General features: G+C 40.9%; 1 protein-coding gene across 1 annotated transcript; it reads left to right on the forward strand.

Annotated features, from left to right (window-relative positions):
- Positions 1 to 17,213: 17,213 nt before the first annotated feature.
- Awat1 (acyl-CoA wax alcohol acyltransferase 1) lies at positions 17,214 to 24,440 on the forward strand. Its single transcript, XM_004660983.3, has 7 exons — positions 17,214 to 17,289; positions 18,614 to 18,721; positions 18,991 to 19,061; positions 19,971 to 20,175; positions 20,833 to 21,004; positions 23,886 to 24,085; positions 24,286 to 24,440. The coding sequence occupies exons 1-7, from the start codon at positions 17,214 to 17,216 to the stop codon at positions 24,438 to 24,440; spliced, it is 987 nt and encodes a 328-aa protein (XP_004661040.1).
- The last annotated feature ends 1,433 nt before the right edge of the window (positions 24,441 to 25,873 follow it).

A 25,873-nucleotide genomic window follows, 5' to 3' on the forward strand; every position in this document is an offset into this window, starting at 1 on the left:
TAAATGTTTGTTGAATAGATGAATGAGATTTAAACTATCTTTCACTTAAGTCCTTGGGCTAGTACTTTTCTCCAGTTATTCTTATCTAGAGGATATATGAGGTATTAGTGATGAGGAGGAGAGGGCTAGGATGGAAGCTCAGCCCTGGTCCTACAATGAAGGAAGGAGCTGCCAACGGGACCAAGAGACTTAGGTCTACTTCATTTGCAGACTGGGAAGCATTCAGATCAACTTTTGTGGAGACAAAATTTGTTACTTTTTTCAGCCCTTTCTTTTCCCTAAAGTAATGAATAATTTTTAGAAGAAAACACAACTTTCAAACTTTTGGAAGAAACTATAAACAGAAAAAAATCATAGCCCTAGGGAAAAGAAAGATTTATTAAATTGCACAGAAAAGTGCAAACTTTAAGAAAATGGTTGGCAAACTCAACCACATTAAAACTAAGAACTTCTAATCTTTTTGCTGTTGTTGTTTTGAGGCAGGATCTCACTGACGTGGAAATTAATCTGTAAGCCAGGCTGGCCTAGAACTCATGGTGATTTTCTAATATCAGCCTCCCAAGTGCTTAGATTAAAGGGATGAGCCACTACACTCAGCTTAAAAACTTAAAAATCTTTAAAGAAGGTGAAAACAATTGATATATAAGGGGAAAAATTCATTCAATAAATATTTTTGAGCATCTACTATGGCAACAGCCCATTGAAAACATTACTGTGTGTACATACGATCCTTAAGTGCTACAGTCTGAACTTGGAATGTCCCCCCCCCCAGAGCCCATATGCTAAAATTTTAGCAGTGTGATAATATTAGGAAGTGATGGATCCTAGTAGAATCCAGTTAATCATTGGGAGTATGGGGCTATTGAGACTTTGACCCCTTCCTGTGTGCCTCTCCTTTGCTTTTCAGGTGCCTCCTTCACCCCACCCTCCAACCATGATGTGCCATGTTGCCAAGGGCCCAAAGCAATGGGGCCAAGAGATCATAAACTAAAATTTCTGAGACCGTAAGTCAAAATAAACCTTTCCTGCTTATGGGTTTGCTTAATTTGCACACATGCAACAGCAAAACCAAACAAACAACCAAAATGAAAAAGCTCACAATGAAGACTGTGTCAAACAAAAGGTGGAAGGAAAGCCAGGCGTGGTAGTGCATGTCTTTAATCCCCATACTCAGGAGGCAGAGGTAGGAGGATCATCATGAGTTCAAGGTTATCCTGAGACTATGTAGTGAATTCCAGGTCAGCCTGAGCGATAGTGAGACCATATCTCAAAAAAACAAAACAAAACAAAAAGTGGAAGGAGAGGACAAACAACCCCAGAGTTGTCCATGGACCTCCATGAGCACTCAGGGGAGAGCACACCTATACACACATCATACACATCTTTGCATCCACACACCAACACACACACACACTAATAATAATCACAAATAAACCCTTTTCCCTATAAGTTAATTTTCTCTCATATTTTGACACAGTGACACAAAGCTAACTAGAACAGTGAATTCAATCATGATTTGACTTAGTTTTCAAGTGTGATTGTGCAAAATGATCCGGTGCAAAATGAAGAGAAACATAGTTTTAAGTTTTGACTTTTGCCCCCAAGTTAGTCATTCTCTCTCTCTCTCTCTCTTTTTATTGTTTTGTTTTGTTTTTGGAGGTAGGGTCTCACTCTAGCTCAGGCTGACCTGGAATTCACTCTGCATCCTCAGGGTGCCCTCAAACTCATGGCGATCCTCCTATCTCTGCTTCCCGAGTGCTGGGATTAAAGGTGTGCACCATCACGCCCAGCTCGTCATTCTCTTTTTGTTATACTTGACAGTGGTAGTGAGCCACAGCTCCCAGCCAACCACATAATCATGAAGGGCAACAACCAATGTTCTGCAGTGTGTTATGTTGCTAAACTGTGATGTTTGGGAAGTCAGGAGTATAAAATGTATTTTCATAAACCAGGCTGGTGGTTCATGCCTGTAATCCAAGCACTCTGGAGGTCACTGCAGGAAGACCAGAAGTTTAAGGTCATCCTTGGTGATATAGTGAGTTCAAGTCAAGGCCAGCCTGAGGTACAAAAGAGCCTACCTTAAGAAAAGAAAGAAAGAAAGAAAAAATAAAAACAGGACTGAAGAGATTAGATTAGATTAAGAGATTAAGAGATTGCTTAGAGGTTAAGGTGCTTGCCTGCGAAGCCTAAGGACCCATATCCCACATGTACATCAAAGTGCATGCATCTGGAGTTTGTTTGCAGTGACTAGAGGCCCTGGCATGCCCACTCCCCCCCTACCCCCATATCTAATAAATAAATAAATAAATAAATAAATAAAATTTAAAAATAGAAAAACAAAATGAATTTTCAACTGATAATATGTTTATATAATATGATAATATGTTTATATTATAATTATTATATTATATATATAATGATATATATAATTGATAATATGTTTATATTATAATGGGTTTATCAGGATGTAAGTCAAGGATCATCTGAAAAGCAGACAAACTTTAATATCATTTGTTTGGGGACTTGAATACACATAGGATAAAATTACAAATAAAGGAGAATATAGTATTGTTCATGGTGTAGGTGCACATTAGGAAATAACGTCTATTTTCTTAAAATTTTATTTATTTATTTATGAGAGGAGAGAGAAGAGGAAAGAGAATGGGTGCCCCAGGGCCTCTTGCCATTACAAACAATGCATGCACCATTTTGTGCATTCTGCTTGACATGGGCACTAGGGAATTGAATCCAGGCCAGCAGGCTTTGCAAGCAAGCACCATTAATGGCTGAGCCATCTCCCCAGCTCAGTAACATCCATTTCTTTTATTTTTGTTTTACAGCACTGAGGATTTACCCCAGGGTCTTGTGCACACTAGACAAACACTCTAATACTGAGGTATACCTCTAACCCAGTAACATTTATTTCTTAAGCTGGGTGCTGGGTAGTAGACATACATGCTGTCACATTATTATTCAATATATATATATGTGTGTGTGTGTGTGTGTGTGTGTGTGTGTGTGTGTGTGTGTGTGTTAGAGAGATATCATAATTGCACAAATATAAAACATAGCAACCCTAACAAATTTGTAAAGGATTGTATATTGATATTATAAATAAGAAGACTGGGAAGGAGCTGTTGATTTCACCCTTTGTTCCATGTCAGAGCTCTCTAGTTTTCACTGGGCTACCAGGACGTCTTCAGGCACTTGGTCTGTTCCCCATTTCAGCCCTCCCCTAGTATTCATAAATTAGCAGGACTTGAGCCAAATTTATATATAGTTTTGTTTAGACAGCATAGTCATCATTGTTCTTAAAGTTTTAAATGCTGTGTACACACATCCATATACATACAAAGAGACAAAAATATGCTTGAGGGCTGGAGAGATGGTTAAGCGCTTGCCTGTGAAGCCTACTGACCCAGGTTCGAGGCTCGGTTCCCCAGGTCCCACGTTAGCCAGATGCACAAGGGGGCGCATGCGTCTGGAGTTCGTTTGCAGAGGCTGGAAGCCCTGGAGTGCCCATTCTCTCTCTCTCCTTCTATCTGTCTTTCTCTCTGTATCTGTTGCTCTCAAATAAATAAATAAATAATCTTTAAAAATATGCTTGATATTGACAAGTATTGAATGTAAGTGGTTGATGATATGGATGCATTCGTTATATTATTCTTTCAACTTTCTTATATTTTTGAAATTTCTTACAATACCACTATAACAACTTTCTGTTTAGAGTCTTCATTTCTAGACCTCTGGTCCCCAGAAACATTTATGTTTACAATCTCTAGATCAACTTGTATGTTGTTTTTTAAAGACTAGAAGGTTTCTCCCTGTTTGATCTCTCTTGCTCTCTCTCTAATCTATTTGTATGTATGTATGTATAGATAAATATATATACATATCTATACATATATACATACATATCTATATATCTATATCTATATCTATTTACAAGGGGAGAGAGAGAGACAGAATGGGCATGCTAAAGCCTCCTGCTATTGAAAACCAACTCCAGACACTTGTACCACATTATGTATCTGGCTTTATGTGGGTATTGTGGAATCAAACCCAGGCTTTCAGACTTTGCAAGCAAGTGCCTTTAACCACTGAGACATTTTTCCAGCCCCATCAGCTTGTAAGTCTTGACTCCTATGTTTGCCTACCTACCGCAGGTAAACTAGTCACAGTTTTGGGGCATGACAGGTGTTTCTCTTATTCCATAAACTGAATAAGCCACACATAGTTTAATTTTTAAACAGGTAAAGGACAATAAAGTTAATGTAATTACTCCCTACCCTGTAGTAACAGACAGCCACTCCTTTTTTCTAGCAGCTACAGTGTCTTTGGGACATGTAATGTATCTTATAAGATAATGATGGGATCTTGGAATAGTCAAGTCACACCAGGTAGCTTGTCTCACAAGATTAAACAAAGATTTTTATAATTTTATATGACTTGTCTTCTCTCTGGCACCAAAAGTGAAAAGGATGAGAAATTAAGCTCTTCCAGAAACATCAAAGAGCTGTGGTGTAAACTGCTATTTCAAAGATATCATGCATGAGATGAATGGCTGTTACCCAGTGGATACAAGCAACTTCTCCAAGTTGCCACATGAGGATAAGTAGACACCAGAGTTTTTTTTTGAAGTCAATATGCTTCCCTTTAGACTGATGGACTCTTAGTCACTCACAGTCTAATCACCATAGGGAGGCTCAAGTGGCTTCTATATTAATATTTAAGGAGGCACATTCCATGATGATAGGCTTTTTCATTTCAATTTATTGTTTTCACTCTTGCAGCTATTACAATGAAGTGAAGAAATCCTCAATCCCTACCACCCCCAGCCTGGTAACTTCCCACACTCCATACAAAACGAATCCATGCAAAAGAGCTTTGAGTTAATCTGTAGGTTTCCAGAATTAAGCAGGGTAACATGGAGAACAAGCTGAGGTTGGCCAGTGACACAGCATGTCAGGTTGGGTCAGCATGCAAGAGCAAGTGGGTAAATGGTAAGATCCCTTATCTGATTATTTTTCACTCATGTGGATAGACAGATCAAGGTCATTTGCTCTTTTAAATGCTAGTAAGCTTGACTTGGACCTGTGTGGTTTCTAATGAGTAATTTTTTGTAATGGCCTTATCTTTTGGTTTATTCTTGCCTTGACTTCCCTGTGCTGCTGAGCCTCCAGGGCTAAAATCTTCAACTTATTTCTCAATATCCACGTCTCCAGATGACAGAACATTGACTTAGGAGAATGTTCATACCTGCCCATCCTGGTCTGTGACCTACTTTTGTTAGGTACTACCCACGTCTTCTTGTGACAGAACTTGCTTGCATATCTTTTTTTTTTTTTTTTTTTTTAACAAATAGGGTCTCACTGTAACTCACTCTTTAGTCCCAGGCAGCCTCTAATTTAAAGAGATCCTCCTACCTCTGTGCTGGGATTAAAGGTATGCACCACCATGCCTGGCTTCCCTGGTATACTTGAAGCTCCTCTAATTTGTTTTAGAGCCTGGAAACTGAAAACAAGGCAGAGACAAGCTCAATTTCTCAGCTATAACATACAGAAGATTTCTTTAGCTCTCAGAGGAGGACGTGAAGGGCAATGCCAGACAATGAGCTGCTAAGCTGGGGTTTAGGGGTAAGAAGATACTTTCCATTTGTAGTGATCAAGAGAAATTCCTATCAGGCATTTTATTTATTTAGCAAACAAAAATGTCTTGAAGGAATTTGCAGGTAGTAGGGACAGGTGGGGTAATATGGAAAGAAAGAACAAATGTGGAGGATAACATGGATCAATAAAGGAAAGGGAGAAAGAAAGAAAGAAAGAAAGAAAGAAAGAAAGAAAGAAAGAAAGAAAGAAAGAAAGAAAGAAAGAAAAGAAAGAAAGAAAGAGAAAGAGAGAGAGAGAGAGAAAGGAAGGAAGGAAGGAAGAAAGAACAGAGGGAGGGAGGGATGGAAGTAGGAAGGAAAAGAAAGAACTCAAAAGTAAAGTACTCATAAATCAATGATGAGAGTTGTCATCAAAAGTCAGGAATGAGCCGGGCATGGGGGTGCACACCTTTAATTCCAGCGCTTTTGAGGCAGGAATAGGAGGATTGCTGTGAATTCGAGGCTACCCTGAGAATATATAGTGAACTCCAGGTCACCTTGGGCTAGAGTGAGACCATACCTCGAAAAATATTTGAAAAAAAAAAAACACTAAAAGAGTCAGAAATGGTGAAATGCACATATAACCCCAGTACTTGGAAGATGAAGGCAAAAGGATTAGGAGTGCAAAACCAGCTTTGGATATATAGCTAGTTTGAGGCCAACCTGAAAGACATGAGATACTGTTTCAAAAAAAATGTAAATGGGGAGAATATGTCATCAACCAAAGATTATGATTAATATAATTCAGTGAGGTCATAGTCATAGAAAGAATAACAAAAATAAAGCATTAGTGTACTTACAACCACACTTTCAGGTTTCCTAATGTCTTTTGGCTATTATTTCATTTCCTTTAATGTAATTCAGGGCAGCCAGATATACTCACATACCAAAAAAGTCCCTGGATGCCCCAGATATTCTGGCCAAGAAAATTGCAAAACATGCACCGTTAGTTCAGGTGAAGCTAGATTTATTTTCCTTCTTCTCAAAAGGAAAAGAAAATGAAAGCATAGAAATCACACACTGATGAAACACAAATTTATTACTCTAATTTATTGTGGGTACAGTCTGACCTCAATGACCCATGGCTTACAAATCCTATTTTTCTAAGTTTTGCCTCCCACTGGACTTGGCTTGCATTTGAATGTTCTCTTGGCTTATACTCCAGGTCTAGTAGGATTGGTGGGCATGTGGGAAAGTGTCACTAATCCTGCTTCCTCAGCTGTTTGGAGAAGAGAGTCAAGGCCTCTCTCTAGGTCTGCTAACCTCCTTGGAGGGAGAGGCTGGCTCTGCTACTCTCGGTCCCTAGTATCTGTGCCCTAACTCAGTTCTTGGAGGACTAGGAACACACCCCACTTTCTGTATCATGTCTAAACTCCTAAAACTCATTGAGGGAGAAGACACTGAGAAGGTCTTCTGATTAGTGAGTACCCTTAATTTACCATGAGATAACCTAGAAATCTGACAAGAGTTTGGAAGATACTTGTCTAAAAATCAGTGCTTCTGAGTGGGCATGATGGTATCCACTTATAATCAGAACATTTGGTAGGTAGAGGCAGGAGGTTCATGACCAAGGTCATCCTGTAGGTTACACGAGTTTGAGGCCAGCTTTCTTTTTGAGGTCATTATCTCCAAAATAAATACAAATAAAAAATAAATAAATAAACACAAACCATAAAAAGTAAGTGTTTCCTATATAATAAGAGATTAATAAATGAATTACAGCATGTTCATACAAGGAAATGTTACATATGATGCTCTAGAAGAAAACTGACATTTACAAAAAGGACCACCAAGGCTGGAAGGATGGCTTAGCAGTTAAGGCATTTGCCTACAAAGCCAAAGGACCCAGGTTCAATTCCCCAGGACCCACGTTAGCCAGATGCACAAGGGGGCGCATGCATCTGGAGTTCATTTGCAGTGGCTGGAGGCCCTGGTGCACCCATTCTCTCTCTCTCTCTCTCTCTCTCTCTCTCTCTCTCTCTCTCTCTCTCTCTGTCAAATAAACAAATAAATAAAACAATAAAATATATTTTTAAAAATGACCACCATTGGGTGAAAAACAGGTTACAAAATGGAATATAAGATATGGTCCGATTTTCATTAATTAATTATATATAGTAGCTGACATTTACTGAGCCTTTTTAAACATTCCAAAAAATTCAATTTTTTTGGTAATTTTTATTTGTTTATTTGAGAGTGACAAAGAGAGAAGGAGGCAGAGAGCAAGAGCGAAGAGAGGGGGGGGGGAAGAGAGAGGATGAACACGCCAGGGCCTCCAGCCACTGCAAACGAACTCCAGGTGCATGAGCCACCTTGTGGATCTGGCTTACGTGGGTCCTGGGGAATTGAGCCTCGAACCCAGGTCTTTAGGTTTCACAGGCAAGCACTTAACTGCTAAGCCATCTCTCCAGCCCCTCTATTTATTTTTTTGAGAGTGAGAGGGAGGAAGAGGGAGAAAGAGGGAGAAAAGGGAGAATGGGCATGCCACGACCTTCAGCCACTGTAAAATAACTCCAGATGCATGTGCCATTTTGTGCATCTGGCTTATGTGGAACCTGGGGAATCAAACTTGGGTCCCTTGGCTTTGCAGGCAATTGCCTTAATTGTTAAGCCAAAGCTCCAGATCTTACTGAGCTTTTTCTCTTTTTAAAATTTATTTTTATTAGTTATGGACATACTTAATATGGAAACAACACATGTTGGCACCATCCTTTCCCTCATTGCTGCCCCTTTTCTGGAGGGGTCCTTCTAGTTGGGGTCGCAGGTTATTCCAATGGGCATTGTGGGTCATGCATTATGGGAGCAGCAGTCAGTTATTGGGGCGTGGCAATGCCTCTGGGCATAAGGTCCCAACTTGTGACTCTAACCTTTCCTCCTCCTCTTCCACAAAATTCCCTGAGCTATGTCGGGTGTGTTTTAAGTCTAATTCAGTGATGGGCTCTTAGGAGCCATTACTGAGCTTTTAATATGAATATATATATATGAACAAAACACTAAGCAAAGGGTTCTACATGAATTATTTTACATATATAGCAATCATATGATGTGGATAAGTCATATGATGAGGGTAATCTTTTTACAGACGAAGAAACTGAGGCACTAAGAGGTTAAGTCATCTATCATAGTTTATTTAAGTGAGAGCAGAGATACAGACTTTGGTATCTTGGATTAAAGATGCCAAACTCTTTTTTAAATATATTATTTTTTATTTATTTATTATTTATTTGAGAAAGAGGCAGATATAGACAGAGGGAATGGGCATGCCAGGGCCTTTACCCACTGCAAATGAACTCCAGATACATGTGCCATTTTGTGCATCTGGTTTATGTGGGTCCTGGGGAATTGAACCTGGGTCCTTTGGCTTTTCAAGCAAGAATCTTAACTGCTAAGCTATCTCTGCAGCCTAATTATTCTTTTTTTTTTTTTTTTGGTTTTTCAAGGTAGGATCTCACTCTAGCCCAGGCTGACCTGAAATTCACTATGCTGTCTCAGGCTGGCCTTAAACTCACAGTGCTTCTACTACCTCTGCCTCCCAAGTACTATGATTAAAGGTGTGTCAACATGCACAGCTACGATGCCAAACTCTTAAACAATGACACCACATCTATGCCTGTATTTGTATGGGAAAAGGAGAAATACTGAAGAAAAATTGATACCAGTATGTCCATTAGCAGTTAACAGTGATTATTTCTGAGTGGTGAGAATATATGTAGATTTTGTTCCATTTATACTTTCCTGAATACTCTGAAATGGTGTGGTTCTTTCTTTTTTAAATTTATTTTTATTAGTTATGAACATACTTAGTATGGAAACAACACATGTTGGTACCATCCTTTTCCTAATCACTGCCCCTTTTCTGAAGGGGCCCTCCTCACTAAAAATGGTGTGGTTTACATGAATTATTTACATAATCAGAAAAAGAATCATTTATAAAGCAATAACAAACCATTACTCTCACAACCTGTAGGAAACAAACTGCTGAGGAATAGGAGAGTAACTTTATTATTACAAGGGCTTTGGAAGCTTTGCCTAGTTCAATCACTGTCTAGAATGAATAAATAATATGTTTGCATATATAGTTTTCAAATTTATGCAGATACCATCATAATGTGTACACATAACAAGTTTAGTGTGGCATCTATATCTCAATCAAAATTTAAAATATGTCAGCCTGGACTAGAATGAGACCCTACCTCAAAAAAACAAACAAACAAAAAAGGATTTAAAATACACTAAAATACTGAGGCAAGGGTTGAGGTCTGGTATTAAATAGAAAAATAGATATACAGATCAAATTTCTGTAGGTTAAGTGTCTTCAAAACAATTTCTCTCTCTTTTCAGGAGTCAGGAGGAAATACAGGGGAATGCCAAGAATTCATAAACTGTTAAAAGTTAACCCATGAGGCTGGCCTCCTGAAGAAGACAATTTACAGAGTTGAGAGAAGAGAGTGAGAGAAAGACAGAGACAGAGACAGAGTGCTGATGGTGGCCCAGGGTATTTTCTTCTGGAAAGAAAGTGCTAATCTCCCTAGTATTGCCAAGAAGGAGGACTCATTCCCAACCCCAGGAATGTCACCACATCAGCAGCACAGTTGTGCTGTAATACTTTAGCACTAACATTTACTCCATGGCCAGTATTGTTTCTGACCAGCAGGATGAGCTGGAGAAGGAGGGTACTGTGAACTAGGGGAGGCAAAGTATATAGAAGGGATTTGTGTGTGTATGTGCCAAACTGCTTCAAAGTTCATCCAGCATCTGCCTTTCTTTCTTGCGTTCTTTCATCTCCCCTTTTGTAATGCTTCCTATGTTTTATATTCTTGTAAATCTTGTTGTTCCTTATTGAAGTGCCTAGGAACACTCCTCCATGGGATTCCAGGGATCTCACTATACATAAAAAATCATGTATGGGGTTACAGAGATGACTTAGCAGTTAAGGTGCTTGCCTGTGAAGCCTAGGGACCCAGGTTTGATTCCCCAGGACTCACGTAAGCCAGATCCACAAGGTGGCACATGCATCTAGAGTTTTTGTTTGCAGTGGTTAAAGGCTCTGGCATGCCCTTTCTCTCTCTCTCTCTCTCTCTCTCTCTCTCTCTCTCTCTCTCTCTCTCTCTCTCTCTCTCCCTCTTTCTTTCTCTATCCCATAAATAAATAAATAATTTTTTAAATCATGTGATCACAGATCTCAAACCTGAGATACTTAATAATTGTATACTAGATATTGACCAGCCTAGAACTTGACAGATATTAAGAATAGTTACACTGGGGCTGGAGATATGGCTCAGCAGTTAAAGGCATTTGCTTATAAACCTTAATGGCCTGGGTTCAATTCCCCAGTACCCACATAAAGCCAGATGCACTGGGTGGTATATGTGTTTGAAGTTCATTTGCAGTGGCAATAGCAAACCATTCTCTATTTTTATCTCCCTCCTTCTTTTCAGCTCTCCCTCTTGGCAAATAAGTAATAAATAAAAATTAATGCTGTGCGTGGTGGCGCATGCCTTTAATCCCAGCACTCGGGAGGCAGAGGTAGAAGGATCGCCGTGAGTTCAAGGCCACTCTGAGACTACAGAGTTAATTCCAGGTCAGCCTGGACCAGAGTGAGACCCTACCTCGAAAAAAAAATTAAAAAAAGAATGGTTACCCTACTAAGGATGCAGTTTAGTGGTTGAGTGCTTGCCTAATGTAGCCAACGTCCTGAGTTAATTCCTCAATATTACAAACAGAAAATAAAAAAAAACAACAAAACAGTTATACTGACAGATAGGTGAGAGTTTGTTACTATCAGTTTAGATGCATATAATCTTCAGGTGATAAAAGTGAAAAACTACACACACAAATACTTACAACAGCCCAACATGCTATAGTGGGCATAAAGTTACAACAAGGTAAGAAAAGAAAAAAGAAAACACGAAAGAAAAAAAAAAGGTAAGAGAGTAAGAGAGATGAATGAAGATTTTGCTTCCTCTCACACCTATATTTTGGTCTTATATAAATTCCAGGCTACACAACCTATCTCTGCTTATGAAAGCTGGTAATGAGGCTGAAAAGACTGTCTTATTTTAGGAAGAAACAGTTTTCAGTAAGTTAAAGGTGTGGAGTAAAAGGAGAATGGGAAAGAAGTTTATTCTATACTAAAAGTAAATTAAAATCTTGCCAATGAGATCCAATATGAATCTACTCAATCTTTGGTTTGAGCTGTCAACCTGCAGGAATTAGAGAACATGCTGAAGTGTACCATGAAATTCTGTAGGGGAACTGTTACATGTGGGTTCTGAAACATCAAAATCTTAAGGAAAGGAAACAGATAGAAAGAAACCTTGTATGTTAAATATACCTAAGGAGCTAGGGAGATGGCTCAGGAGATAAAGTGCTTGCTGCAGAAGTGTGAGGACTGGAGTTCAGATGCCCAGCACCCATATTAAAAAAAAAAAAAAAAACAGACATGTGGGCTGAAGAAATGGCCTAATCGTTAAGTGCTTGCCTGTGAAGGCTAAGGACCTCAGTTCGAGGCTTGATTCCCCAGGACCCATGTAAGCCAGATGCACAAGGTGGCACATGTATCTGGAGTTCGTTTACAGTGGCTGTAGGCTCTGGCCTGCCCATTCTCTCTCTATCTATCTGGCTTATTCTCTCTGTGTGTCTGTCTATTGCTCTCAAATAAATAAAAATGAAAAAAAAAACCAGATATGTAACACATGTCTGTAATCCCAGCATACCTACAGCAAGATGAGAGGTGGAGACAGGAGAATCAGAAGCTTGTGGGCCAGCTCGCCTGGTGTACACAGCAGCGAATAAGAAGAATCCTTACCTCAAACAAGACCTCTATATGCATGTCATATCATGCACACACCTGCAATTACAGACACACATACATAAACATGACACACAAATATTTTAAAAAGCATAAATTTGAGGCCAGGGATGGTGGTTAACATCTGTAATCCTAGCACTTGAGAGGATAAGGCAGGAGGATTGCTACAAGTTAGAAGGCATCCTGGTCTACATAGTTTCACAGTACCAAAACAGCAAGGACTACATAGTGAGACCCTGTCTCAAATAACTAAAACCAAAACCAAAACAGAATATGCTTAAGCTCTTCAAAAGTTCCAACTTTAAGAAAGACAAAAGACCAAGAAAATGTGGAGGTAACATAGAAGACATGATGACTCAATAAAATGTGAGATCTTGATGGGGTCTGGGAAGGGAAAATGGGTATACGTGGGAAAACTGATATATTGGTTACTATCTTATTGTGAACAAATACTTAACAAGACACATCTTATAAGGAAAGTGTTTCATTTTTATTTATAGTTAAAGAGTTTACAGCCCATCTTAGCAGGGAAAATATGGTGACGGGAGTTGAAAAGTGGCTGGTCATATTGCATCCACAGTTAGGAGGCAAGAAGTGATGTATTCTGGGGCTGAGCTTGCTTTCTCCTGTTTATCCTGTCTGTGTACTCAGACAAGTTATGGTCGGTGTTCCCACCTCAATTAAGCTACCATATCATATGCCTCAAAGATGTGTCCTTGGATTGTGGATTGGTCTTCTAGGTGATAGTAGATACTATCAAGTTGACAACATTAACCATCACCAGTCTATCTCTTGTCAATGTTGACATCCAAGCATAGCATTTTTAGTTTTTATTCACTTATTTGAAAGTAGAGAGAGATTGAGAGAAGAGAGACAGGCAGAGAGAATGGGCATGATAGGGCCTCCAGCCACTGCAAACAAACTCCAGACATATGTACCACTTTGTGTATCTGACTTTACATGGGTATTAGGGAATTGAACCTGGATCTTTGGGCTTTGCAGGCAAGTGCCTTAACTGCTAAGCCATCTTTCCAGCACCAGACATCACTTGTAATTCCTATCCCCATCTCACAATGCACAATGCACTCATTCAATCTGTCTCTAAAAGTCCCCATATGATAGTCCCAACACTGTTCAAAGGTCCAAAGTTTCTTCTGAGATTCTAAACATCTGCTTAACTGAGAGTTCATATAAAATTAATAAACAAATTATATACTTCAAATATACAATGGTACAGAATAAATGTTCTAAAAGGAAGGAATAGGTACATAGCAAGGAAGACTGGAACAAACCAGGACCAAAATCTAGCAGTGCATATATCAAATCCTAAAGCCCCATGTCCAGTATCTGAGGCTTGTGATAGAATAGTCTTGGCTTCAAGGGATTGAGTACTGCCACCTCTCCAGCTCTGCTACCTTCAAGACTCATGGTGTCTTTCTTGGGCTATCTCTACTGCAAGCCTACAGCTTTCCTCAGCAGATGTCCTATGGTCCTGGCATCTTCAACATCCTGAGGTCCCCATTGCAACTTAGGCTTTACCCTCATGGCTTCACACAATTGTCTTTCAGGGCCTTCCTGCAGGGTCTCCAACCCTGCCCTTGGCCTGGCCTTAGCATCTCTCTGAAACTATGGAGAAAACTTTATGACCCTCTCAATATAGTATATGTCATGCATATAAAACAAGTACCATGTGCACAATGCTGACAAATTCTCTTGCCATTTTGTGATAGAGCCTAGCATGCTTGGACCACAACTGTTCTAGCCTCCATATGCTTTCTAGACTGGCCCTGGGATGCACTTGCCTACATCATTATTTTTCAGCAGGAAGCCCTTTCATCAGTATCCTCAATTTCAGATATTTTCAAATGAATTTGGATTTTGCACAACATGTAACCTCTGATGGGTGACTCCATTTTGTGAGCTCTTAGTCCACCTTTTCTATTGTCCCAGTGTGGCACATTAGTGGTACTGATTTCTTTAACAATTATAGCTGCTTTCTTAGAACCAGCCTTTTTTGCTACTTTAAATTTCCTCTTGTCCTTACAAAATGACACATTTTCCATATACTTTTGCTCTGCTTATACTCTATTTCACTGTATATCTGGATCAAAGCAGTGAGCAGTAAGCATAACACAGCCTGGATGCTATTCAGTCTTGAGATTTCCTCCATCAAACAAATTCATCCATTACTTTTGAATATTGCCTCACTTAAGTTCTCAGGATATAGGCAGAATGCACCCAGACTCTTTACCAGAATATAACACAAATTGCTTCTAATCTAGTTCCTAATGATGTCCCTTTTTCCCTTCTGAAACAATATGAATCAGACCTCCATGGTTCTTGTTTCTCTTGATATTCTGGTCTTGTAAAATTCAACCAGAATAGTTCATTAAGGCCTCTTCTATTCTAGGACTTTTTAATCCAAAAGGTCCAAACTCTCCAACATTTATTCTACAAACTCCTTCCAAAGAACAGCACGGTCAGGTTTATCATAGCAAAAGACCTACTTCTTGGTATTATACTTCTGTGCTGGTTAGTTTTATCATTGATGGAAACAAATACCTGACATGAACCAACTTAATGGAGGAATGACTTATTTTGACTTATAGTTCAAGGGAATAGAGTCTATCATGGCAGAGAAGGCATGGCGGCAGGAACATGAAGTGGGATGTGACATTCAATCTGTAGTCAGGAAGCAGAGAGTGATTAATGCTGGTGGTCTGCTCACTTTCTCCTGTTCATTCAGTTATAAACCCCAGTACATGGAATGGTGTTACTCACAGTTAAGGTGGGTCTTCCCATATCAATTAACCTAATATGGAAACCCCTTCAGATATGTTCTAAGATTTCTCTCCTAGGTGATCATAGATCCTTTCAAGTTGACAACATTAACAAGCATAACTGGTTCAATGCAAGGAAAATTTAGACTGAATTTAGTAGAATTGTTCCAATTTTGGCTTCTAAATTGTAATAAATATAGCATGGTTATGTAAGATGCTGCTCTTTGTACTTTTTTGCAACTCCCTTACAAATTTTTAAATTATTTATTTATTTATTTATTTGCAAGCAGAGATAGGAGAGAGACAGACAGAGAGAACTGGTGTACTAGGGTCTCCAGCTGCTGCAAATGAACTCCAGATGAATGTGCCACTTTGTGCATCTGGCTTCATATGCATATGGGTAGCCAAAACAGGGTCATTAAGCTTTTCAGGGAAAGTACTTAACTGTTAAGCCATTTTTCCAGCCCAAAAATTTAAAGTTATTCGAAAAAATTAGGAAGTGGAGAAAGCTTAAAGGACATATTAATTTTTTGAATGGGAAAAATTAAATCATAGTAATTAGAAGATTATGGTTGGATAAGAACTACATAGAAATACAAAAAAAAGATTATTCTAAGTGTTAGAATAAAGTTATTTGTTGATGAGGGGCAGGATTGGGACTAGAATAGGACACATTGAGTGAGTTCTGAATGGGATAGAAACATTCTACCAGGTGTTTGAGAGTAATGTGTTAAACCCTACATTTACTTAAGTGATTTTTGGTCTGGATTATATTTTATATTTAGAGAGAGGAATGAAAGAGAGATAGAGAGAGAGAGACTTAAGTGTGATGGAATCCAAATATAATTAGTGGACTTTGTTTGGAACTAACCATAAAAAGACATTTTCCAGTGTTGGGGAGATTGCTTAGTGGTTAAAAGTGCTTGCTTGCAAAGCCTGCCAGATTGGGGTTTAATTCCCCAGCACCTGTGAAAACCTGGGTGCAAAGTGGCTATGCATCTGTGATCCCAACACACCTATGACAACAATGGAAAGGGAAGCCAGGAGAAGCAAATGCTCATGGGCCAGCTAGACTGGCACTTATTCATTTGCTGTAAGAGCACTTGTCTCAAAGAAGGTGAAGCACAGGCGCCTCAAAGTTCTCCTCTGACCTTCTTGTTCATGCTGTGGCACTCATACCCCCTCTCCCCACATACATATTTTTAAAAAGTCACTTGATTGTATATTGGAAATTAGCTATTGTTGGGAAATTGTTGCATTTGTTAAGGGTGACAGTGGTGCTATTATTGTGGAAGAAAACATCTGTGGTTTTGTAGATGCATGGTAGTATTCAGTGGTGAAATAGCATAATGTCTTATAATTGCTGTGAAATATTCCTCCCAAAAGTAGGGAGAGAAATGAAACAAATATGACAAAATGCTAATAGTTGTTTTTCTAGTGTTTGGATGAACATGAAGATGAAAAGGTGTTCCAGTCTCCAGTTTTTTGTGTGTGTGGAAATTTTTCTAAGTTGCAGGGGTAGGTGAGCCCCAGAGCATGCTGCTTCAGGGCAACAGAGGCCTGATCCCAGATGATCTGTACATTACAGTTCTCTAAAATGACTTTCTTTCCAGTCATCTCCTTCAGCCTCGTGGTCTCTGAATGGTCTGTGAGAGGATTTTCCCCTCTCCGAGTATCTGTCACTTGGACTGGATGGCAATCATTCTCCCCTTTCTCCATCCTGATGTCCTAATAGTCCCAGGAAAAAGTGTCAAAGGGCAGATGGGCTGGGCCAGACCTGATGGGGCAGTCCTCAGCACTCCAGAATCTGCCTCTGCAGTGGGTGGGGAGTAGGGGTAGGACAAGGAGGGGAGAGGGCAGGTGCCAGCTCTTCATAGTCCTGTGCATTCACCGTGAAGTGAGCTTCCAGAGACTGGAGGAACTTTTCATTGGAACTCACTCTGGGATCTTTGTCTCCCTCGGGCTCCTGGGCATCATGCCTTGTTCTAAGCAGCCTGATTACTTCCAGGCTTTGAGCCTTCTTCAATGGCCCTTGAGCTACCTTGCCATCTGTGAGTACTGAACCAAGAGAACACAAAAAGAAGCCAAAGCGAGAAGGCAGGGCCAGACCGTGCATGATTTTTTTATGGCCATGGAAAGTCTCATCTCTGCCCTCTTGATCAGCTGGGATGGTACTAGAGAGTCAAGCTAAGGAGTCTTGCATTCAACTAGTACCCTGGATGGAAAAGGAAGAGATGGAGCCCCAGAGCTCAGTGAGAACAGACAGGGGTTTGTGGTGGTCATGGTGGATATGAGAGAGCCAGCTAATTTCAACCACTTCCTAACCTGTGCTACTGACAGAGAGGAAATGTGGTCACAGGACTATTCACTTATGATCATGGAGAATAGCACAGAGAAACTACTAACATTATAGGCTTAGAGAAGTCCAACCTGTGTGGGGTGGGGAGGTTCTTGCTTGCTTGCTGTAGTTTTAGTTTGGTTGGTTAGGTATTGTGTTTTGTTTGTTTGTTTGTGCACAGTTAGGCAGTCGCCATCTTGGCCAGAAGCCTTTTTGGTTTTTCGAGGTAGGGTTTCCAGGCTGACCTGGAATTCACCATGTAGTCTCAGGGTGACCTCAAACTCATGGTGATCCTCCTACCTCTGCCTTCAAAGTGCTGGGATTAAAGGCGTGCACCACCACGCCTGGCTTTGGTTATGCATGTTTTGAGGCAGCATCTCACTATTTTATTCAAATTTGCTTCTCATTATCCTTCTGTCTCAGCTTCCTAAGTGCTGGAATTACGAGTGTATGCTACCCCACCTGGCTCTATACCCAGTGTTTGAACTACAGAGTTTTTCACTCTGGCATGGGGTTGGTAGCATGGGGTGAGAGACAGACGAGGAATGAATGATGAATAATAGGCAAGAGGACAAGAATAGTGGTTAGGAAACAATATAGAGTTGAGTGGATGGGGAAAGAGATAGTTGAGTGGAAAGAGATATGGAGAGTACACATGTGAGAGAAGGTGGGATGGTGACCCAACAAGGGTTCTAAGATAAAGGATAGGGAGAGAGATAGGACATGAAGGAAAAGATGGTGGCTGAATACAGGCACGAGAAAGAAATTTATGCTAGACGAGAACAGAAGGATGGAGCAGGTCAGAAGCTGGGCAGGATGGCAGGGAAACACGGATGAAAAGTAGGCAAATTAGGGATTGTATAAGGTAGATGAGAGACTAAGAAATTTCTGAACTGCAAGTGGCACTGATGATGAGTAGGCCCGACTTACTGAGGTCCAAGACCAGAGTGTGGGTAATTCAAAGAGGTGGTAATAGGACTGAGAAAGGTCAAGTTCTGCTGCAAGTACAAATTTGGTCTGACCTACTATCTCTTCAGTTTGGATCTTGCAGCCACTGTTCATTTGCCTGCTGTTTACACCCCTGTGGCTGATACCAGTGCTTTACTTTGCCTGGTTGTTCCTTGATTGGAAGACTCCAGATCAGGGTAAGACTCGTGGACCTCGAAGGAAGAATTCTTCACTCAGGCTGCAACCCAGCATGGGGGTGGAGGATGACCTACTTACCACATCACAAGCTTTCCTCCAAGTCCTTAGCTCCAGGAGTTAGGCAACTGGAACCATTATGGAGTATTCTTCCCTTCTAACCTCTCTAGCAGAGCTTTGGTCCCTCCAGTCTGCTAGAGAAGCCCTAGGTAAAGGAGATGTGAGGGGTGACACATGTTAATATCATCTTCTACTGGTACTTTTGTCTCAGGTGGCAGGCGTTCAGCCTGGGTAAGGAACTGGTATGTCTGGACCCACATCAGGGACTATTTCCCCATTACAGTAAGTATCTTTCCCCCAGTTACCCTCTCAGCTCTCAAAACATTAGACATTTAGCCAAATAACTAGGATTACACATAAGGAAGCTCAAGATCCCAGCCAAGTATCAGACCTAGCTTGGTGACTTCAGGGTTCTGTATTTTTCTGGATATTTACTTTAGACACTCTTGGCATGGCCTGTCACATGGCACAGGCTGGGGGCAAATACAGCTCAGCTCAGTTTAATAAATATGAATCCAAAGTTTCCTCTGATCATGCATTTGGGGTTCAGAGAAATAACTAAGATCCAATTCTCAGCAATGAAGGATCTTACATCTGATGGAGAAAGCAGGCAAGTGCATAATTATAGTCTGGTACAAGGTACAGAAGTGATGCCAACAGAGGATAGAAAGGAAGGGCTACACAGACATAGTGATACCTAAGCAATGTTTCCAGTTTCTGTAAAAGTTGTCTTGGCTGGCACTGGAAGGGGCATGGGAGTACAATTACCAGGAGGAAGTTCTAGAAAGATATTGCTTTGCAGCTCCTATGGACAGCCTGAAGTAGATGACAAACATAGTCCTGATTTTTAGAGCAGAGGTTCCTGGCCATTGTCACATAGCATCATGCAAACACACAGACACACACACACACACACACACACACACACACACACACACACACAAAGCTCACTGAAACAGATGTCCAAGATTTCTTGCAGCCACAAGCAAGAGGCTCAAATATTCTAGCTGCCCCAGATCCTATCTTGTTATCCTAGGTATGAGGAGGCCAAAGTCTTGGCTCCCTGAAAACCTTGCACATTCTGTCTATTGAGCAGCTGTGCTCAGAAAGCACTCATATCCCTGGCATGTCTTCACCTTGCTGCCCATGAGCTGATTCCATGCCCTCTGCCTTTTGTTTCCATGGTTATAGATCTTGAAGACTAAGGACCTGCCACCTGAGCACAACTACCTCATGGGGGTTCACCCCCATGGCCTTCTGACCTTCGGTGCCTTCTGCAACTTCTGCACTGAGGCTACAGGCTTCTCGAAGACCTTCCCAGGCATCATTCCTCACTTGGCCACGCTGTCCTGGTTCTTCAAGATCCCCCTTGTTAGGGACTACCTCATGGCTAAAGGTTTCTCTGACCATACACACTGGAGCTTCTGATCCAATTCTTGCACCTCTTTCATAAATGGAGCCCTTTTAAGCCCCTGTGCTCCACTATGCCGTTCTTTTGCCACATAATCACAGTATAGCTATAAATGCACACATGTTGAAGATAACATGCCTGGGCTTGAAACTTGGCTCTGTTGCTTGTTATTTGATCTTGGGAAAACTGGCTAACTTCTATTGGCTTCATCTTTCTCATCATCTGAAAAGTTGTGCTGATGGTAATAGTCCAACCTTAGATGTGGTATGGTGATTAAATGAAAAAAAAATATAAGCTAAAACATTCAACATGATTACTGGTACAGAGTATGTATTCAGTGAACAATGGCAGTTTCTATTAATGGAAAAGGGTAGAATTTTCATTGAAACTCAGTAAGTCCAGTTCATCCCACTAGAAAACTTCTTGCTGTAGTTTCCATCCATTGCTTCTTGTGAAGTGGACATATTTCCTTCAGGCAAAATGTGTTCTCTCTACCTACTGCCTTCTCTCCTCCATCCTTTCATCTCTTGGAGCCTCTCTTCCTATGATCCATTGGAACAGAGAAGCCATTCAGCTTCCTCTCCATTATTTGCTCCTCTTCTGATGAGTTTGTCCTTCTCTGTGTGTCTTGGATCTCTTTAGGCGTATGTTCTGTGAGCCAGAAATCCATCAACTACCTGCTTAGCCATGGCACTGGGAACCTTGTGGGCATTGTTGTGGGAGGAGTGGCAGAGGCCCTGCAGAGTGTGCCCAACACCACCACCCTCCTCCTCCAGAAGCACAAGGGGTTTGTGCGCACAGCCCTCCAGCATGGGTAAGTGGCCCTCTCACTGCAGCATATTGCCAAAATGAATGCCATGTGATCAAAAAACTTATGTCATCAAAAAACTTATGACTGGGGTTGGAGAGATGGCTTAGCAGTTAAGGCACCTGCCTGTGAAGCCTAAGGACCCAGGTTCAATTCTGCAGGTTCCACGTTAGCCAGATGTACATTGTGGCACATGTGTCTCGAGTTCATTTGCAGTGGCTAGAGGCCCTGGTGTGCCCATTCCCCCCCCCCCCCTCTCTCTCTCTCTCTCTCTCTCTCTCTCTCTCTCTCTCCCTCTGTCCCTCTGTATCTAATAAATGAATAAATAAAATGATAAAAAATTTGAAAACTCTTTTAAAAACCTTATGACTGAATAAGGGAGATGAGCATATAATGCTTAAATTTTATTTTATACATGTATATTATATCAGATTATGTACTATTAGTTCCTTGTCCCAACTCCTGTTACCCTGGGAGCCCTCCTCAGTGGGTTTATGGTATTCACTGTGGTGTCACAATGGCCTCACTCAGTCCATAAGAGGTAGCAATGGACTGAGCCTCAGGGTATTCCTACCCACTCTGGCTCTTGAAATCTTTCTGCCCCCTATTCCACAATATTCCCTGAGCCATGGCAGGTCTGTTGGAAGTCTGATTTAGTGTTGAGTTATTTGTAGTCTCTGGATTTCTGCTTTTATTATTCTGTGTGTTTGTCACCATCAACCTGGGGCTGGTTGTCAGGCTAGCAGTAAAAGCAGTATTCATGACATTGCTTCCTCTGCAATTTCTCCTGGGCCCTGGCAGATGTGGCTGAGGTAATATATCTTGTGGGTGGACAGTCAACTATCTTCTTGTCTTATCAATGTATCTATGCTCTCCTCCATTTTCTGCCATCTGTAAAATAAAACAGATTCTCCAACTAAATGTGAGAGCAATTTGGGTTAAAGGAGGTATGCAAAGTTGTTTAGGTGATTTTTGGTATGCCAGCCCACTGTTTTTTGAGCATGGGATTCTGACTTAGTTTCCAGTACCAGATATGAGCTTTCCCCCACTGAGCGGGTTGTGTCTAATCAGAGAACAGTTGGCTACCTGTAGATGCTACGTGCCTCCATTGTACAAGTGTGTACTTCCTGTCCAGCTAGTTGATTTCATAGTCTGAAGGGTCCCCTGTTGGTGACTGTTTTCCTCTGTCAGCTCCAACAGAGCTCTCCAGCACTTTGAGGGGTATCTAAGAGGGAGACAGTTTCCCTTTTGGTTCCAGCATGACATTCTGACCTCCTGTGATCACAGCCTGTGATGTCTTCAGCAGTAGGGTCTTACCTTTATGTCTGGCATGTAATCAAGTTATATTCTAATAATGGCAGTAATAATAATAAATAAATAAAACCCCAGCTCTATGACTTTCCATGTTCACTGTGATAGGTGACCTAACCATTTTGAGCCTTAGTGGTTTTATATTCACAATATGGTTACTTATAAGCAAATGTGGGCTTTGGAAGATTTTAAACTTGTGATACTCCTTCCTCAGTCTCCCAAGGAGCTAGTTACAAGTATGATCTAACATGCCCAGTGAACTTTAGATTAATTCATCCATATAAGATACTTACCATATACCTAGCATTCAGTGTGTGAATGATAAATGTTAACCACATTGACTTGGGCTTCATAAAAAGAAAAAGGAGCCGGGCGTGGTGGCGCACGCCTTTAATCCTAGCACTCGGGAGGCAGAGGTAGGAGGATCGCCGTGAGTTCAAGGCCACCCTGAGACTACAGAGTTAATTCCAGGTCAGCCTGGACCAGAGTGAGACCCTACCTCGAAAAACCAAAAAAAAAAAAAAAAAAAAAAAGAAAGAAAAAGGAATCAAAGCTCGACCCCTAGCAGTTCATCAGTCTATATCATTGGACACAGGGACAATTAGAGAAGAGGAGAATTTATCTTCTGAGGACTTCACCTGTATGGCTTATTTGTCTGGAGCATGATGTAGGCAGATAGTTCTGAGTCAGGAACCAAGGAATCTTGGATTTTAGTCCCTGGCTGCCTGAATGACCTCTTCCCTCTCCCTCCCCATCTAGACCTTGGGGCTCGATCCCCCAACATATCCTCATTGTCTGCTGTGAGAAATCATTCAGATAACATACATTTAAAGTGCAGAGAGATTGATATTAGTAACTCACAAGGAATTGCATGAGAAAATCTGTTCTTTTTTCTCTTGTTTAAGGTATAAGGAGCGTGCTTCTGTTCCTACAGTGCTGTTCAGAATGGGTCTAGTGGTTTTAGGAAAAGAGAAAATTTTCTCTACTCTAATCTCATGATCCAAGGACAGAATACCTTATCCTTTGACCCCCTGAGTGAGAAACATATCATATATTTATATCCGTAAATTTATCTTCATCTCATGCTTTCTGTAATAGAAAGTCAGATATTTGTTCCTTCCTTAGCCCTTCCTGGAAGCTTTACACATGTGGGTCTCTGGGCATTTTTGCACACTCTTCTTCACCCCCTACACCTCCATATCTTGCTCTAATGATCTAGAACAGAAATAGCACCCTTAGAAGTGTGGAAATGTATAAGACAAAAAAATGCTAAATAATAACTTTAGTAAATAAAAAAAGGAAAAAATGGGCTGGAGAGATGACTTAGCCCTTAAGGTACTTGTCTGCACAGCCCAAGGACTCAGGTTTGATTCCCCAGGACTCATGTAAGCCAGACGCGCAAGGTGGCACATGTGTCTGGAGTTCATATGCAGGAGGTCAAGGCTCTGGCTCGCCCATCCCCCCCCCCATAAAGTATATTTAGAAAAATAAAAGGAACTTTAGGCCTCTGATAATGTATCATAATAGATGAGTGCCATTGACTGGATCTGGACAATAAATCAAGATTTTTCTACAGGGCTCATCTGGTCCCTACTTTCACGTTTGGAGAAACTGAGGTATATGATCAAGTACTGTTTCAAAAGGATAGCAGGATGTACAAATTCCAGAGCTACTTCCGTCGTATCTTTGGTTTCTATTGTTGCATCTTCTATGGACAAGGCTTCCACCAAGGCTCCATTGGGCTCCTACCATACCACAGGCCTATTGTCACTGTAGGTGAGTGCTGTTCTCAGCCCCAAGTCCAGCTCAGCACCCTGTCTTCTACCCCCACCCCCACCAAAGAAGAGGGCAGCAGAGTGAGAGAAGCTGGGAGCTGACCTGAGTGGCCAGAGGATGAGGCCCATTGGAAAAAAGGAGTGAGAGAAAATGAAGATTCTAGCACATTCATTCTTCCCTTTTCTCATCTCTCTTGGTAGTTGGAGAGCCTCTGCCACTACCTCACATTGAAAATCCAAGCCAGGAGCTTGTGGACAAATACCATGCACTCTACATGGATGCCCTGCACAAGCTGTTTAACGAACATAAGAGCCGGCATGGCTACTCGGACACCCAAAAGCTGCTTTTCTTATAACTGAAGAGATTGAAAGCATAGGAGTGCCTTCTTTGGAGGGGAGACCAGATTGTCTCCAACCAGTGGCCTGGGGAAGGAAGGAAGATGGTGGGGGAAAGGACATGAGGTATTTCTCCCTTAATGCAACACTGCCCCTCCCCTTACCCCCATAGGAACTGTCCCTGAAGAACTCCACTAAGTTATTCCTCAAAGGAAACATTCTGAGGCTCCTCTTACCCTCATCCTTCTCGGAACCAGATATCCCAGATTCTAAAGGACTCTATGATCAGGCATCCCATACCCCAATTTTTAAACTCTTAATAAAATTTTTAAATCAAGGTGTAGTGTGTATAACCATAAGTTTACCCATTTTAAAGTGCAACATTCAGCAGTGTTTAGTGTGTTCACAGAGTTATACAATGACTACCACTATCTAGTTTTGGAATGCTTTCCAGTACCCCCAAAACACAGTATATATTAGCAGTCATTGTCCACACCCCTGGCCTCTGGAAACCACTAATCTACCTTCTGTATTTATGACTTTGGCAATTCTGAGCATTTGATATAAATGTAACAATATAACGTGCGCTTTTTCATGACTGAGTTTTTTTTCTTTTAGCGTATTTTCAAGGCTTGTCCACATTAAGGTCCGTATTAGTGCTTCACTCCTCTTCATTGCTGAATAACAGTTTGCAGTGTGGATACACCACATTTTGTTTATACAGTTAACTATTTGAAGGACATCTGGGTTGTCTCCATTTTTTGAGCTATTATGAATAATGCTACTATAAATATACATATGCAAGTTTTTGTGTGGTAATATGGTGTCCTCAAATATAAAGGTTTACTTAAGGGACGAAACTCAGGATCTCTTTTCAGTTGGTATAGGCATTTTACATAACTGTCCTCATAATTATCCATGGCTATTAATGCCCTTTTAATTTTTATTTGTTTTTTAATATGTGTATGCATGCATACTGTAGGGATTGCATGTGTGTGTGTGTGTGTGTGCGCGCGCGCGCGCGTGTGTAGAGATCAGAAGTTGATACTAGGTTTCTTCCTCATTCTCCACCTTATTTTGGAGACAGTTTCTCTCACTGAACCTAGCGCTTACCAATTTGGCTAGACTAGTTTCCAGTGAGCCCCAGGAATGCTCCTATATCCACATCGCCAGTGTTGGGATTACCGGTACATGCCACTGTGCCCATCTTTTCATTTGCGTGCTGATGATCCAAACTGAGGTCCTAATGCTGGTGCAACAAACACTTTACTGAGCCATCTCCCCAACCTTATGTTCTTAATCTTTACTAAATTATGTGTATGGGTTTTTATAAAAGCTATATTCTGAGAGTTTTAAAGTAGTAAATAAAAACACAGCTGGGCATGATGGCACAAGCCTTTAATCCCAGCAATCTAGAAGCTTTAGGAGTAGGATTGCTGTGAGTTCGAGGACA

This window comes from Jaculus jaculus, chromosome X (genome assembly GCF_020740685.1).
Source record: "Jaculus jaculus isolate mJacJac1 chromosome X, mJacJac1.mat.Y.cur, whole genome shotgun sequence".
In the NCBI taxonomy this organism is placed as follows: domain Eukaryota; kingdom Metazoa; phylum Chordata; class Mammalia; order Rodentia; family Dipodidae; genus Jaculus; species Jaculus jaculus.

Excerpts from the sequence above, each read along its gene's own strand:
- Awat1 (XM_004660983.3), top strand. The coding sequence starts at position 17,214 with ATGCCTTGTTCTAAGCAGCCTGATTACTTCCAGGCTTTGAGCCTTCTT. Across the intron at positions 17,290-18,613 it reads CTTGAGCTACCTTGCCATCT|TTTGGATCTTGCAGCCACTG; the intron begins GTGAGTACTGAA and ends CTATCTCTTCAG. Across the intron at positions 18,722-18,990 it reads TTGGAAGACTCCAGATCAGG|GTGGCAGGCGTTCAGCCTGG; the intron begins GTAAGACTCGTG and ends CTTTTGTCTCAG.